The 18,181-nt window shown below is 41.3% G+C and overlaps 1 protein-coding gene across 3 annotated transcripts in view; it reads right to left on the minus strand.

Annotated features, from left to right (window-relative positions):
- Ralgps2 (Ral GEF with PH domain and SH3 binding motif 2) overlaps window positions 1-18,181 on the minus strand; it is a 126,739-nt gene that overhangs the window by 93,240 nt on the left and 15,318 nt on the right. For all 3 annotated transcript variants that reach the window (XM_032915575.1, XM_032915577.1, XM_032915576.1), the window contains exon 2: window positions 2,039-2,178. In XM_032915575.1, the coding sequence (XP_032771466.1) occupies window positions 2,039-2,095 (57 nt within the window). In that variant the 5' untranslated portion in view covers window positions 2,096-2,178. The remainder of the gene's footprint in view (window positions 1-2,038; window positions 2,179-18,181) is intronic.

The following is an 18,181-nucleotide window of genomic DNA, read 5'->3' on the forward strand; positions in this document are numbered from 1 at the left end:
CAAGGGGAGCAAGCCAGTAAGCAGCATTTGGCAGCATTCTTCCATAGTTTCTGCTTCAAGCTTCTATCTTCTCTTCTCTCAGTGATGGACTGTATACCAAATGGAACTCTTTTCATTCCAAGTTGTTTATCATAGCAAAGGAAAGCAAACTAGGACAGGCTCTGTTTGAAAACATAAACAAGCAGAGAAGACAAAGGCTAACTAACAGCTACCACTGCCTCTTGGCCTACACACAAGCGCCCCAGTGCACACACAACAGGTTAACAAGGTACCAAGGAGGAGCCTGAGGCTAGTCCTGGATCAAAGACTGGCTGTAAAAGCATCTAAAGTTAATTAGCAGGTGTGTCGGCTGCTCCTGGCTGTCAACCTGACTATATCTGGACTGAACTACAATCCAGAAACGAGGCACACTGTGATCCAGATCCTGCGGCTGGAAGACACAGGCTTTTGACCTGGATCTTAACATGGAATGACACACACTTCTCATTTAGATCTTGAGACATAGTGGCCACAAAAGCTTAGGCCCAGGTCTTTAATCCCAGGAGACAGGGGTAAGCAGTTCTCTGAGTTTGAGGCCAGCCTGGGACAGAGCAAGTTCCGAGTAAAGACAAGCTTAGGTCCAGGTGTGGTGGTACACAACTTTAATCTGGGCCATACCTTCTGCTCAGGCCTACACAAGAAGGAAGGAAGGGTTGTCCTTCTTCCCTGCTTGCACTTACTTGTCAGCACATCTGTTAGAACCTACTTCTTCAGGATTCCAGCTTATATAGAAGACCAGCTCAAAGACCAGCCTCCTGGGACTGAGCAAATAGATTCTTAGCTTTCCAATTCAGAGCTGTCCATTGTTGGGTTAGCTGGTCTGCAGACTGTAAGTCATTCCAAAAATTTCCCTTAATAGAGACATTCTGTAACTCTAGAGAACCCCAACTAAAACAGCAGGCATGATAGCTCATGTCCTTTTTGTCTTAACACTTGGGAGGTTGAAACAAGCAGAGTGCTGTGAGTTCGAGGTCAGCCCGTTCTACAAAATGACTTCTAGGCCAGCCAAGATTATACAGTGAAACTGTTTCAAAACAAATTAATAAACAAAGACAAACCCTTAGAAATGGCACTGTGGGTAAGAGAGCTTGCTCTCTAAGAGGCCCTGAGTTCAGCAGCCCAGTGACCAGCATTGTCTCAAGGTAGTAAAGCAAAAGATGGTAGAAAAGACATCCAATGTCCTGCTCCAGCCTACACACACACACACACACACACACACACACACACACACACACACACACACACACACACGCATGTGAGCTTGTACATTCATTTGCATACACTACACACACAGACAAATAACAGTCCTCAGAAAAACAAATACTGTATGCTCTTCTTGGATTATGAAAAATCTATATTTAAATATAAATACACATGTATGCACATGCACCTGAAAGTTGAATGGAGACTATTAAGTGAGAGTAAGATATCTATAGAAGGGAAAGTTGGGCAGTAGTGATACACACCTTTAGTCCCAGCACTCGGGAGGCAGAGGCAGGTGGATCTCAAATTTAAGACTAGTGTCTTTAGACCAAGTTCCAGGACAGCCAGGGCTACAGAAAGAAACCCTGTCTCAACAAGAGGGAGGGGATGGGGTGGGTGAAGAAAATAAGAGAAGGTAATGGGAGGGAGAAAGATAACCCACTACATGTCTTTCTCATATATAGAGAACCTAGGGAGGGAGGGAGAGAGAAAGTGTGTGTGTGTGTTTGTGTGTTTGTGTGTTTGTGTGTGTGTGTTTTAAAAGCTAAAGAACACTCTTTGTAAGGGGAAGGAAACTACCAAGTGGGAGAAGAGGGAAGGGGACAGATATGACCAAGGTACAAAGACATAACAATAAAATCTATTACTCTGTCTGATGACTAAGAAAGAGTACCTGAAGACAAGCTGTAGAAGTGACCCAGGCCTTCACTCACAGTGATTTTTAAATGTCACCAAATGTAACGTTTAGAAGTTTAGAAAACAGGGTAAGAAACATTGTAACAAGGCTACCTCTCACCTCAGAAACTGTAGCCCCGATATTAACACTGCTTGCCTGCCCGTTCATTAGGTCCATGCTTTCCTCATCAGCCCCTGAGCCTATGTTAACAGCAACAGAGGTCTGATTACTTCATGTCCAAGGCCACAAATACATCATTCCTGTTGGGGGGGGAAAAAGAGGAAGAAATTAAGATGTGTGTCTTTCTCTAAATTCAAGAAAACAACCATGCCAATGACACACTAGGGACACCAGTGTGTTCCAAGGATCAGAAGTACAATGGTGTCAGTATTCACTATTATAGTCAGCATACGTGAAATAAAATTATTACTTCACTCACTAAGTGATGCCATGAGGGAAAGAATCAGACTGCTTAGTGTTTTTAGTTTAAACTAAATAACAAGCATTTAAAATGTGACAAAGTAATACATCCCTCAGTTCAGTTTTCAAGATTTAGATGCAACCTCTAAATTAACAATATAGAAGAGACTTGCCATCATTTCTCCACCAAGATACCGCTAACACTTAAAAATATTATAGGACATATCAAGACATGTTCATTTGTGTAGCAGAATAAGGTTTATTGAATACCCTCAATCCATCACCCCACTGAAAACACGAATTAAGAGAAAATACCATACTCACAATCTGACAAAAATGCCTTCACTATTCCCCTAGAGCATAGAGAACAGCCTCTGGGACAGCAGCAGGCAGGTGAGGACAGAGAACTATGGCTCATCTAAAATGCTAGCTAGCCAGGCATCCTCTCCATTCAGACCGCTACTTCTTTCTACCTTACTGATATCAGAAAGTCCCCTTGAGATCTTACTGTTAGCTTTCCTACATAACACAGTATAATTTCTTCTTCTCCATAAAATAACAGGGCTATTTGAGTCCATTTCCAAATTTAAATACCTATTTTTACCATAAAAGAAACTGTAAGTTGAGTATTCTATACTATTTACCATACACCTCGTCTGAACTGTCCACGATACTCTATCAAGTCCATTTTACGCTTTCTCTACAAAGCTCAGGCACTGCTGGACCCAGTGATGCAAGTTGGAAATCCCAGCTAGGCAGCAGTCTGAGGCAGGATAATCACAAACTCAAGGGCACCAGACAACTTACTAGAGGGGGGAAGGGAGGCTGGGGATACAGCTTGGTAGTATAATATCTAAGTCTAAGGATCTAGGTTCGATTCCCAGTGCGGACTCCCCTCCATCTCCCAAAGAAATCATGAGCTCTGAAGCAAGACTGCTTAAAGTCTACATATGACATAACAACTTTTCTGTACTGTTTTCTCATGTATAAAGTGGGCAACAGTGAGTATGTCCTTCACAGAGCTGCGGTGAAGAAAACTGAGCACAGATGCCTTACGCATGGTACATTGTCCTGCGACAATGCAATGAGGATGCGGACTTTCTCATTATCAACTCAGTGAATGTAAGGAAAGAAAGGAAAAAGACAAGACTGTGTAAACACTGCAGGCAATCAGAGTACATCTGGTGAGCAGCGTGAAAATCCTAACACAGAAGAAATAATGTCTCTCAGATGAACCAAATCGTGCTCCTGGGGTTTCAAACAAAATTATAACTGCCGACAGCAGCTTTCAAGCACATGTTAAATTATCTTCATTTCTTCAGATTTGCCTTAGTATTTTTGAGGAACAAAACACCATTCTACAATTTTTAAAATAAATACATTTGAATTAATCAGATCTAGGATCCATCTGCAGAGGCAGTATGGAAATAAATATGAAACTTCCTTCTAGCTCACACTATCTCACCACACAGGCTTTGTTACCCTCACAAACCACGGCTAGGATGAGGCTAACACTTGCCCTGCTATGGAAAACAACAGCTTGTGCTGGGTATATTGAGCCATGCCTGTAACCCTGACCCTGGGAGGCAAAGATCAAAGGTCACAAGCCCAAGACCAGCCTAGGCTACCCAGTTTCAGGCCAGCCCAGGCTACTCAGTAAGACCCAATCTTAAACAAGTATTTTAAAACCCAGGTTTATAGTGAATTATATATTAATACAATTCAATCAGGTATTCTTTGCCTGCTGTCAATTTTACTCCTGGGGTAGACGGGGGTAGTTTTGAAACCGCACCTTACTCTGCAGACCAGACTGGTCTAGAACTTACTATAGATCCCAAGCTGATCTCTGATATTTTCTGGCAACAACACTCATTTTGTAATGAAATGTTTTCAAATGATTTCTTACTGTGTGACATATAACAAGAATCCATAAATCTAGGGAGCCCCCTAGTGTTAAGAAAGATATTTTGATTTAATTGCAAAAAGAATAACTTAATGTTAATCTTAATCTTTACATTACATTTACTATTTACTGAATAGAGGTAATACACAGTTAGAATAAGTGTCAATACACCTGAATCAGGTTTTCTTTGCTTGGTCTCTCCCTCTTCCCTCTCCCCCCTGTGTGTGTGTGTGTGTGTGTGTGTGTGTGTGTGTGTGTGTGTGTGTGTGTGTGTGTGTGTGTGTGTGTGTAACTTACTACAGAACTTAGGCTGGCAACAAATCTATGGTAATCCTTTAGCCTCATATCTGGTTTTGCCAGTTTTTGTCATTAAAGTATTTCATGAGATTTCATGAGAATAAGTTATATTAAATCCATTACCTGGCAAACTAATAAAAAAAAATACAAATCAAATGAGACAAATATATACTGTAGTTTATCTCATTTTCCTAGGAATATAAAGCAGTGTTCTCATTTGTGACTACAAATATCACAATAACCATTTTCTTAATTAAGTTCAACTAATTTCAACTTACTCTGTTTTCTACTTCTAAAGACATTTATTCTGGCTGCCTTCTGGTTTCTTTCAAACAAGCAGTATCAGTCCTTAGACAGGAAACCTTGAAGCGTGTACTCTTAAGACTCTTGCCTCAGTTCACAAACTAGATCCTCAAACTGCACACAACCAGCTAGCCTCTAAAGTGACCATCTTTTCAGGGTGCTTCCAATACCAAACAAAGGATGTTTTTTTCTCCCTCAATAAGCAAATAAGGGGGTTAGATTTAGCTCAGTGGTAGAGGCTTGCCAGGGCTTGGCACAAGGCCTGGGTTCGTTCTCAGCTCAAAAAAAAGAAAAAAAAAAAGCAAATAAGGGATAAAAAGTTGACAAAAAGATTCCCTATCAATTGATCGGTGCAGAGCTACCTACTGTGGCTTTTGCTTGTAACTAAACTTCATTTCCTTTAGCTCCTGTGTCTATGTATACAAATACACCCTTCTCTATGTGGAACACTATACTGTAAGACTTCCACTAGGGAACATGACTTGCAGAGACTTACTGCCAGGCTCAGATGTCATCATTGCTGGGTTTGCAGATCCCACTATGCTGTTACTTCTTGACTCGTTACTCTGACTAGGGAAGTCTCCAGACTTGAGTCTATAACGACAAGGTTTCCGATGCCTCCCCATCTCTCCTCTAGCTGCAGTTATACAGTCTACTCTAGTTTGAAGTTTATCAGAAAACTTTCAGTTTGTACTGTTGGTTTTTATTCTTCAACACCCATTAACTGTCAGCCTCATCCTGCTCATGTATATAATAATAAATGTATACTATTCAGTAACCAATGAAATGTTGAGTATCTATGAATCGGATCAAAATATGGGTGGCTTTTTCATAGAATGATCTGCCATCATGGTGACTGTTTACAGCAGAAGCATCTGCATTATCTTCATCAAAGTCCCATGATTCCAGTTTGACTCAAATACTGTTAGGTCATCTGGTGTCAAGCAAACTGCTTTCAGCTTTTACTGGAATTGATGTGAAATGATATCCCATAATTTAAAAATATTGTGTTTGCTTCAGGAAAAAGAAACCTTACATTTTAAATATTCAAATGGATCATAACAAGTAAGAAATATAAAAACTGCACAGGTGAGATAGCTCAGCATGGAAAGGCAGCAGTCACACAAGCCTGGATATAGAAGTTCAAACCTGGAACCCACATTAGATAAGAGAGAAACCAATCTCTCAGAATTGTTCTCTAGCCTCCATTCATGCCGTGGCATATACACAGACTAATAACAAAAGGAAACGCAGCAACAGTGAGACGTCAGTTCAGCAAGAGAAAGCAACCCTTAGGACAGCGCTCTTCCGTATTTAAATCATGAAGGACAGCTTGTTTTCCTTCAACATTTATTTTAAATAACAATTAAAGCTATGCTTTCTGCCACTCAGGGACACCCCAGAGGTGTGAGCAGCCTGTGCAGTGCGGTTCTAACAGGTTGTCTTTATAGTTTGTCATGAAAATGCTGAGTGTAACTGACACTGAGCTGCTTAGGACAGAGCTCCGTAAGAAGGGCAGCCGTCTCCTGCCGCCATTTCTGGGACAGCCTATGTGATCGTGTTTACTCTTTATAGGTCACTAAGTTCAATTTACTGTGATACAAATTTCACAAGAATAGGTTCTGATAGAGATCTGGGTTATAAAAGGTTCCCTGCCTAACATCTCGCACAAAGTGGCATTTTCACACTGCTTATTTTATCTTTCCTTAATCATCTTTTAGTTTCTTGACGTTAAAGAATGGCATTTTAAAAAAGAAAATGAAAGAGCACCATCCTTCATCTTTGCATTCATGTGCATGTAATATATGTATTCCCCCTAATTATCATATATATTCATATATATGTATTCCCCCTAATTATCTACCTAATACATTCCTGCTGGAAGAATGAGGGAGCGCCTGAATAAAGCAACCACACACAGGGCAGGATTATACACAAGCCAGACAAGCAGTCAAGGTGCCGGAAATGGTATTCAAATTTTACACAAGCCCACGAGATGACGCTAAGATTTAGTCATTTAATTACCATGGGTGATGAGCATTTCTAGCAACACAGTTGACAAAATAATCTAAAAACATACTGTGCTTCATGAGAAACTTAGAATAAGAGTCTGAATTCTAACTCCCAGTTGAAGAGAAAAGACTAGGCCACTAAAAAATAAAAATAGAACTGGGGCATACACTCTCCTTCTAGCCCTATCCCCACCCATCTCCATCTGAAATAGAGCCAGAGAGGTCAAAGCCTGGCCCATCGGTGGCAAGATGCTCTGGAGGAAAATGTGTCTTGGCAGAGGAAGGTGTGCAAACTCATCTGTGCTGGCCTGGGCTAATGTTGTGGTCAGAAGACACCCCCTCCCCCTCCTTATTCCAGGTACGCTATCTCAGACACAGAATCTGAGTTTACACTACCATCATGGCCCAAGGTCCTCAACATGAGAAATCCACATTAAATATGCTCACATGGCCAGACAGATCTGTGACTTTGAGGTCCCCCTGGTCTACATAAAGAGCCCTAGGCCAGCAAGACTACACAGTAAGACCCTGCCTTAAAATAAAGTTCACAACAGTTGTAATTCTACAATACAGACAGACAGTGAAAACAAAATCTGAGCAAGGAACACATAATATAGAACAGTCAAACAAAGGACTGAACTCGCTAGCCTTCAAAGAGGGAAGGCAAAGAGAAATAAGAGTTTAAAACAAAATTAATAAGAAGCATCATACCAAACTCTACCCAAGAGAGAACTCATGAAGTAAACACACAGAAAAGTAACAGTCAAAGCCCTGCCCAGATGGGGACACCATGTAAGAAGTGACAGACAGAGTAAACCCTAAGCACCCTGAGAGCAGGTCCAAGGAGATGATGGAAGAAGGCAAGCGCTGAAGACAAAGGCTAAAGAATTTCCAGAACTCCGAAGATGGGACCACCCTTAAGCAAGACAAACAAAAAGAACCATATTCTTCATGTCCTGCTTTAAACCAGCAAGTAATTCTTTTAAATGCAAATGAATTGAAAGGCAAATTACTTATGTAGGGACAACAACAAAATCCTGAAGATTTCACATCACCACTAATAAGAAGTAAGGGCTTCAAAGTGCTCAGAGAAAAGAGCCACCAACTTAGAAACCTAGCTCAGCGGTTAGGAGCCCATGCTGCTCTTGCAGAGGACTGGTGCCCAGCACCCTGCGTGAACAGCCTCACACCTCTACTTCCAGCAGCCACCATCATCATTGCCACCGTCATCTGCACACACATGCACATACCATTCCCCACTACACAAACATGCACACACACAACTACAGCCAAAACTTTTTTAAGAGAGGGAGAACAAGGGTTGGGGGATCACTGGCAAGAGCTCAGTGGTAGAGCTCTTGCCTTCCAAGCACACAGCCTTGAGTTTGGTTTTCAGCTGGAGCAGGGGGTGGGGGACGACAAATACATCTTCAAAAGATTAGTGTACCACACAATAGTTCAGATAGTAAGAAAACTTGAAAAACTATTTCTTGTTTAAGTTTACACTAACTGGGAGAAAACTTCAGAGTAGAAATAACTATTTTAACCATGTTTAAGATTACTAATGTTTTTGCTGCTTTGCCAAAGAGTTCTAGAAGTTCACAACTCCTAATACCAGCCTTTTCATAACAACATTCTGCTTGTATAAGGAAGGCTAAGCAACTATTTTCATACAAAGCCTGGTCATACATCTTATACATTGGACACAACAATATAATATACAAGAATGAGGCTAACATTTATGAGGTACTTTTCTACTAGGAGGCCATGCACTAAGTATCTTATCCTTAGTACACCCAATGAACCTCCAAGGTAGTCCTTTTTTTAAATTTTTTTATTGCTAGTATAAATAAATATACACTTCCCTTTCCTCTCCTCCATAAACCCTCCACACCCCTCCTTACTCTAGTCCAAATTGACAGCCTCTTTCTTCATAATTTTTATTACATAGATGCATGTATGTCTATACATAAATACAACCTGTTTAGCCTATTTAATATAACTTGCATATATGTCTCCAGGGCTGACCATTTGGTATTGGATAACCAATTTGTCCTTAAACCTACACAGAGGTTTAGTCCTCACCTTGCATCAAGGAAACTTTGCAACAGATGGAGACCATTACAGAATACCAATCAAAATGCAGCTGTGGAACCCAGTCCCATTGGATACATCTACAACACAACTCCAAGCTAAGGCTCAAGGAACTTGTGCAAGAAAGGACAGAAAGAACCAGCGGATCAGGGAGTTTGCCGTGAGAGTGTGTCTCCTAGGATATGTCAGAAGCTACACTCCATGTCCCACCGATACAAACCAGGACACAAGAGACATGTGCGAGTGAAGGGGAGAGGGGAACACAGGAGGCCTCGGCTCTACACAAACAACTGCTAAAGGCAACAAAGGAACAAGAGGGAAAAACTGGCTTCCCCAGACAAGAATACACCAAATGGTTACCAATACCACTTTAAAGAGGGCTAACAACTTGACCAAGTTTACAATGTTGAGATGGACAGCCTGAAGAGGGAGAAAAAAGGACAGGTGAGGGGGAACTTAAAAGTTTGCTCCTATTCTGATCAAACTTAAAGTATGGCTAGGAATAAAAGGAGCAAGAAAATCAAAGTTCCAGAAACTACTGTATTGTGATTCAGTTTCAAGGATCAGATGGTTTCTACAGAATAAAGGAAGACAAGCTGAGGAGTAAGAGGAAATCAAAACCAAGAGGAAAAAGTAGACTATAAACACACGAATGTAAAAGGCGTTATGAAGAAAAGAGATGACACGGAACATCGGCCTGCCACATATGAACAAACTCTGACGAGCTCTGGGCAGAGCCAAAGCAGCAGGACTATACAAGTCTCAACCGTGCGGCAGAGAAATGTAGACTAGCAGGGACAGACAGGTACTGGGAATCATTAGCAGTGTCTGTAAGAAAATGACTCCAGGAAACCAGTCCTGTCTTTAAGACAAAACTGACATGCAGCCCTTTCCCATCAACGTTCTGCAATCTCTTTTCTTCAGGACCCTTCTTTAGACATTTTTCCTTCAAACCACGAATGTTCACACTCCAGCCTTTTGATTTCAGCCTTCCTCACTCCACCTAATTCAGAATTCTTGGTCACAGTCTCTAACAGATAATATCAAAAGAAAAAATGTAATTTACCTGAATCCATGAATAATTCACACTGCTCTCCTTGCTTAAAGGTCAAATAAAACAGTACAGTATAAAAACAGGGGATATGGAGCCTCAACTTTAGGTCTAACCAAGTATGTTTTCTGGGTAAATTATTTAGTAAGGCCAAAGGAGATGAATTTACATACTTAATAAGAACACTAAGTCTTCAGTATGTGGTATACCCATGCAATACTAAACCACTGGCTTTAAGGATGATCCCCTGCGGGTGCTGACCTCCAATGTTGACCGCTGCCTTCTAAGTCAGCTGAACCTGCTCAGCTCTAACTGGTTCAAACTTTAGAGTTTCTCAGATTTTGGAAGACTTATGCAGATGCTACCAGTTGAATAATAGCTTCCTATTGTTTCAGATTTTCTAAGAATATTTAGTATCTATAAATGTCATCAGCTTATTCAAAAATATAAAATATATTCTCAGTTCAGGACTAAAATGTCACTTATCCTTGGTAAAAATATAAGCTGTACTTAACTCTAAATCTGAGAGTAGCAAGAATTTCAAACAATGGTAGTAGTTCACATGGACATGAGCACACCCTGAAAGTGTGAGAAAACGAGTTCTGGGCAGACTCCCATTGCTTGAAGCTAACCATAATAACAGGGTTAGCAATTTCACACACCACCCAAGAAGCAAAGGGGGAAAGCGCTGGAGATTGGAGATGTTAGGTGAACCTACTCCATGTGCAGAGTATCACGTCAGAACAACTACACCAACCACTTCCCAGGAAGCTTTGCTCACTCGCTCGATGACTGTTTAAGCTAAGCGTCTATTTATACTTTACGTTTGTTTCTAAATGCTTAAGGCATACATTAAGAAGTGTGAGAAAGGAGGTTTTCCAAACTAAGTCAGCATATTAAATTAGAAGGGAGGGGTGAGGCAGCTTCTTTTACCCTTTTATCCTGTAGCCATTTAGTGCCTGAGCTGGAGCACAGCACACGGTATTAAAGGTAAAACATTGACACACCGGCCCACCACCAGCGTGGGCACATGCCCATAAATACCACCCCCATACACACACGAAGTTGTAATTTATGATAACAAAAGAATTCTTTTAAAAAGTATACAGAGTGAGCAGTCTATGTTTATGTTTATAATTTATACATAATATTACGTAATTATATAATTTATATATATAACATCAGCTATTAGTGGAAAAAGAGGCCATAAATATGAAAGAATAAGAAGGAGTAAATAGGAGGGAGGAAAAGGAAGGAGAAATAATACAACTATATTATAATCTCAAAAAAGAAAAGAACTCTAACCGCTACTATACCAAAGTATGCACATAGGTTAACTATAAATAAATGTGCTCTAAACATTGTTTTGCTATGTAGTTTTGCTGGGAGTTTATACATTCTGGTCAGATTCTGTGCTCAAGACTGGCTCTTAGAAGTGGCTCCACTTGACTCACAATACTGTATACCGAGGGTTTGTTTGAGCATGCTTATATAACACTAGCAATCAAAGCATGGAGACAACCCAACTGAATCCCAGGTAGATTCAAATGTCTGGCAAAGCATGCTGCTGTGGAACCATGAGAGAACACGATGGCGTGGGAACAAAGCTGACTTACGGCCAGTTCTTCTAGGTCTCTGGCTTGCTGTGGATGTGTCTTGGGACTTCTCAGTCTCTCTAACTACGGCCCAGCTCCTTAATGTATGCACATGCATACATGTTGTACATATGTGTATAAAAGGCATTAAAATAGCTTTTTTTAACCTATAAAAAATCTTCTAGTAAAATATATACATAATTTTAAAGCGATACGATACACACACACACGTGTGTGTGTGTGTGTGTGTGTGTGTACGTATGTATATATGTATGTATGTATGTACCTACCTATCTTCTTGGTTGTTTCCGTGAAAAATCCTGGTATGCTATTCTTATAATTTTACTTCTAGTTTATACTATTTCCAAATACATAATATGAAAGGAAATTAAAGGGGTTGGGGATTTAGCTCAGTGGTAGAGCGCTTGCCTAGGAAGCCAAGGCCCTGGAAGGTTCGGTCCCCAGCTCGAAAAAAAGAAAAAAAAAAAAAGAAAGGAAATTAAATTCTCCTGAATTACAATACTCTTCAGCTTGAAAAATTCAGTTATTAAAGCAAACTACATGTCTAATAAAAAGCACAGCTCTTACCAACAGATGGCGATAGAAGTCGCTTGTTCGGTAACAGGAGAGTCAGTCAGAATGTGCTCATGAATGGCTTTTTGGGCTGAGCTACATAAATACAAGTACTTTTACCTGAAGCTAAAGGAAAGAATAACATAGATGGACGTTACAGAAAAGATAAAGGTATTTTAAAGATCTCAACTCAGGTTGTATTTCCAATTCCAGATCTTTCAGCATTTTGATACCACCTCATTCCTAGGCATGCTCCTCAACCCTTCTGCTCCCAATGGAGAATCATAGCGACAGAAACTTGCTGTAACATGATGAAAACAATGCCGTAGCTTTCAAATGTGTTACAAGGAACGGAAGAGAAAGAAAGAAAAGATAAACATATCTGCTAACCCACTGCTTCACTCCATTTCTCAAGATTTTCTGTGAGAGAGCACCAACCCAATGCTGAGATCATGTACGCCAATCTATACCGTTGACGGCAGAGATGGGTTTTAATTGGGTATCTGTTTGCTAATCCTTGGCACTTTCTGCATTGCCAGACCATCTTTCCTTACCAATCGTTTCTGATATGCTCAACTGCTGAAAATGACAGAGTGGCAGGAGATAAATAACTAATCTATCTGTCTGTCTGTCTGTTCTCTTGCTCACTCTCTTTTAACAGCAGTTCATTACAAGAACAAACAATATAGTTAATAGTATAAACAAAGGCTAAGAGGGACAAAAAAACCTCTATATGATAGACAATAGCTTGAGTGTAACAGAGAACAAAATTCAAGAAAGAAATTCAAGTATGAGTACCAAGTGTGGAGAAATTGGTATAAAGAGTGATCACAGTCTGTCACAGAGACGAAAGTCTGGACTTTATCCTGCCTTCCAGTAAGAATGAGTTCTTATAAATGCACTGCTAACTGATAAGCTTGCAAATTTTACTTAAAAAGTTGAAATATACAGATAAAGAGACTGAGAACACTGTCAGTCATTCTAACAAATGGATACCTTTATGATAACTTCAAGTACAATAAACTCTTGATACTATCAAGATCTGCCTCAAACACCTTGAAAGATCCCCACCTTTGAAAATATTATAATAGTACACAAAACATTAAGGTATAATTAATTTTATTTTTAGCTTTTCAAACAGTTAATGATTCAACGAAGTCTGAAATAACACATATTAACTTCTAGATTTCTTCCTGGTCACTATGAATTACGTCTAACAAAGGCTACTACACAGCATAACATACTAATAAATCATACTGGAATGTGCCTGTGCCTTACTGGGCGATAGACTGGGTTCAAATCTCTGCTCAGCACAAATTATAAATTATCACGTTATGCTCTCCTTGTCATTCACAGAACGGTGAAAGCCACAACCGCAGTAAGTGAAAACTAGAGACCTACTCCACAAGCATCCAACTAGCCAAATGAACACTACACTACTCTCTAGCGTTAAGCATCCCATTAACTAAGAGTGGGCGTTTGTTTCCTGGCAGTTCTGGAGTGGACCTGTAGCATCAGGTATGCAAGGCAAGCACTCTACCACTGAGCTACAGCTAAAGCCCTCCACTAATTTGAAATGATCAAACTGGGTATGTTGGCACATGCCTATAATCCCAGTGTGTGAGAGACAGGGCGGGAGACAAGAGCTAGGCTTGGCTGTGTAATAAGCTCAAGTATGAAACCCAGACTCAAAAAAGGAGGTAAAGGAAGGAGGGGGAGGAGTGACTGGTTTGCAACATAAATGTGTCTTCTACGGTCCAGATTCAACGAGTTATAAAATATGAGGAAAAACTGCACTGGACATGTAATTTTTTTTTACCATTCCCTAAAAAGATACATATTGCAAATAATCTAGGGCTTAAGAAGATGTACGCAGGCTATATGAAAATACTGTAACATTTTATTTTTTTGATAGCCTTCCCATGTTGCCAGGATGACCCTGAATTTACAATCTTCTCATGCCCAGCAACTGCACTGTTGTTTAAATTAGGGTACTTGAAGATCTGCAGATTTTGGTAACTAATACTAAGGGAAGGAATTACTATGTTTACAAAATTTTTATCGCTGGTGCGTGTGCACACACACACACACACACCCCTTAAATTAATTAATCTCAGTTGAAGGATTCCTCCTAGCGCTTAGCAGACAGCTAGCTTGGTGGGTAAAGTGCTTGTCACAGGCGTATGAGGACCTAAGTTCTGATCTCTGACATCCACTCCAAAGCCCTCAGGCAAGCTCCCAACACAAGTGCTGGGAGGCCAGAGACAGGCAGATTTCTGGAGTTCACCAACCAGTCAATGAGTTCCAGGTCAGTGAGAGATCCTGTCTTTAAAACACAGGGGGAAAAAGTGAGGAAGACATCTAGCCTCCACATGCACTAACCCTCGAGCAGGCACACACACATGTACACACATACATACGCACACACATACAAACTGTCTATCAATTAGTCATTAAGAAAATATAAATTAAACCTCAATTTGACACTCCTACAAACACATTAGATGGCTGTAATATTTGAGATGATGCTCTAGTCTGCTTCCCGCTAGACTGTCTTTATTGAGAACCAAGAACCAGCTCTCTGATGATGCGTTTACTCCTGAACAACTTCCTGGTCATGTTATGACTAAGAAAAGATAGTTTACTGCATAAAAAGTGAGAGGTAGGTGTTTTGGACACTGAATATTGTCCTTTATTGGCTCTAATAGCCCTCTAAAGTAAATACTAGCATGCCAATGATGAAGTGGAGTTACAGGGCTCGGGGTGGAAAAGGTCAACAGTCTCTAGGAAGTTCCTACTTCTCATAGTCTCCTCCTCCTCCCAACAAAGGACCGCTTCTGTCACATTTCATTTGCTGGAACCTCGTATTTGTCTGCCAAAGAGAAAATGTCAGGTAATTCACAGAAAAATCTCCCGTCTTAGAGGAGTCTTAGCAAGCAGAATCCATGCAGAGACGTGCAGAGTATAAATTTGTGCTTATGGGCCACCCCTGGGTGAGGTCTCAAACCTGTCACTCAAGGCTAACTGAAGTGTCTATTAGACACTGGCTGCCAAGTTCTAGTATCCCTCAATCCCCTCCTATGACATGGTCCTCCTGGTTGGCATACCCTGCCCCATACCCTAAACTAATCCAGCCCAGGGGCTGGGCTGCCCTTCCCAGCTGCCCTTTTGTATATAACCCAGCCCCTTTGGCTATGCAAGTCCTTTAAATCCTTTTCCCCTTTCGACCTCTCCTAATTCTCCTCTCTCCCCTCCCTCCTCTCCTCAAGGCTCAGCTCAAGATCTTGTTCACTCAGGGGTCTCCCAGATGTCTCTGCCTCTGGCAATGCTCTCCCACAGATCTACAACAAACTTTCTCCTCCACCAGACCTAGAGCAGTCAGTCATGGCCTCCTTTTTCTCTTTCCATCGCCCACCAGGGGAAATATTTTTACGAAGCCTTAAGAATGGATAAAGTGGCATGTGTAATTTGGAGAGGGAAAGGAGGATGCATATATGTACATAAAGCATAGTCAGCAGACCTCACAGACCGCTGAGACCGCTGAGAGGCTCCTGCTATGGGAAGAAGTACGTGCTCTTCTCTAGAAAGCACATCCTAACTGAAAGATCAGGAAGAACAGGCCACTAGACTGTTCAATGTGTTAAAAAAAAAAAAGGTGTACTGAATAAGTATTTTAAAAAATCCTAAGCTGGGGCTGGGGATTTGGCTCAGTGGTAGAGCGCTTGCCTAGCAAGTGCAAGGCCCTGGGTTCGGTCCCCAGCTCCGAAAAAAAAGAAAAAGGAAAAAAAAAATCCTATGTTCATGAATATACAACTGTAGAAGACTTTCTAAAGGAAGTAAGTTAATAAAAATCAGCTAAAATAATCTTACTTTAGAAAGTTATTTAAGCAACATCTGTAGTTGATTAGAGAGGGAACCTTAAAAGCAGAGAAAGCGGAGAGCTCACTGCCTTGCTCCAAATGCAGAAGGGAAAGCCTTATTCCAAGGCTATTTTCAAAGGAAAACTTGCCCAAATTTGCTCTCTGCACATGGCTGTGTGAGAAATGAAGGGGCTAGCTAAGGCTGTCTTATGATTCTGCTCTTAAAGTCCATGCTGTTTGCTTGCTCCACATCACCATGGATAAGAATGAGCACAGGGAAAGGAACCATTCTCTTCCGACTGCAACTGTCCTCCTCATGGGAGCCAGTCCCAAACACTCTCCAGCAAAGAGGAAGTGCTGACACAGAACCAGAACTGACAGAACCAAGCAGTCGCAGTTCTGCACAGGAAGCCTCAGTGGAACATTCACCCATGCACAGCCCTTTGTGCTTTCACCCCACAGGCCACTGAGTAGTCTTTGAGGGCCACATCAGATAGTACTGCACCTTTACAGAGTCGGCCACTCCTGGTCTGGGAACAAACACAGTTGTGATATGACAGAAGAGAAGAACACGCAAGGCAAGCCCAAACACACTATTCTACACGAACACCAAGCAACCATGAGCCTCCAGGAGCAGCTACGGGAGAGGAGTCTGCAGGAGCAGCAAGCTCCATTCAAGATCCCAATCAAACTGAATTCAAACTCCTGGAAGTGACTATCCCCATCCCCATAAGCAAAGACTTAGGGCTCAGTGCCTCAACCATATCATCACTGGACCCTCATCTTTCTCTCTCACATCAACCTTTCTCTTTAAATGGGTAAAAGACAATAGTGTGCCGTATATTTCAAACAGTTTGAGCAAAGTAGTTTGGGTATTTTTTGCCACAAAGAAATGATAGATATAACCAGATTTACACACTGTGTACACTGCTGAAATACCAGGAGACCTCAACAAATAGGTAAAAGTTTCTGCTTTTAAAGAGCAGTTAAATGAAAAAGAAAAAACTAAGATCGATCTGGGAATCGAAGTCTTGGACTATTTATGAAATACCAGCAAAAACCTGACCAAAGAGGCCTTTTTGACTCATTGGTCTTAAATATAAATTTCATGCTTTAAACAGTCACTAATTATTTCAAAAAAAATTATACCCAGCCCATAGTTTAAACCGAAGCTGTACTGGCCGGCCTCTGTTGGACAAGGCTGGGGAACTGCATGCATGAGGGATGGCTTCGCACTAGATGGGAAAACACTGCAGCATGGAGGAGCGACCTGACACTGGTTATTTTATAAATCCAAGTCTCAGGAATATATTATCCATACATCGCCCCCACTCCCCCACAGACCTAAGGCACAATCTCTCCAAAGGCTTTGCTTTGCAACTGGTTCTGCCAATGAACACATTCGGCACAGGAATGTGTAAGGACAGCAGCCAGCTGACTTCCTCAGGGTTTCTGCCTCAACTCTGGCAGGTGGGACTGGTTAACTCTTTGCTGAGGATCTGCTATGCATTGTAGGCTGTTTGGCAGTACATAATGCCTCTCTCCACCAGATGCCAGTGATAACTATAAAAGCCAAATGTCCCCAGGGAGACAGAGGGCCAACTGCAAACAGGGTTTGCACAGGCAGGCTTCAAACTTCTGCTTCCCTCACCTCAGCCACCTGAGAGCTGGGAGCACCAATAAGAATATGCACCTTCACACCAGACTCTTCTAAGAACACAATTTCAAGTTTTTCTTACTTTGTATGTATTTAAAGTAATTATGTGAAAGGTACAATCTTATACCATTTCACAGCCCTAGAAGTAGCTTTACTCTATCATTTCTTAAACTTTTTAAAAACAACTTGCTATACTGGCAGGAGTGATGAGGGCTCTGCCCGTAATCCCAATACTCCTGAGGCTATGCAAGGACTACTGTGAGTTCAAGACCACGCTGGTTACACAGTGGGATCCAGGGCTGGGTGGCTACAGAGGGTCTTCTGTGTCTCAAGAACCCACAGGAAGGAAGGAAGGAAGGAAGGAAGGAAGGAAGGAAGGAAGGAAGGAAGGAAGGAAGGAAGGACGGACGGATTGAGATTTTACACACAGGTAACATGCATGAAAACCTCTGCCTCTACAATGAAAGCGGTGAACGTGCTCAGCCACCCCCATGTCTG

The sequence above is a fragment of the Rattus rattus genome, chromosome 10 (genome assembly GCF_011064425.1).
Source record: "Rattus rattus isolate New Zealand chromosome 10, Rrattus_CSIRO_v1, whole genome shotgun sequence".
In the NCBI taxonomy this organism is placed as follows: Eukaryota; Metazoa; Chordata; class Mammalia; order Rodentia; family Muridae; genus Rattus; species Rattus rattus.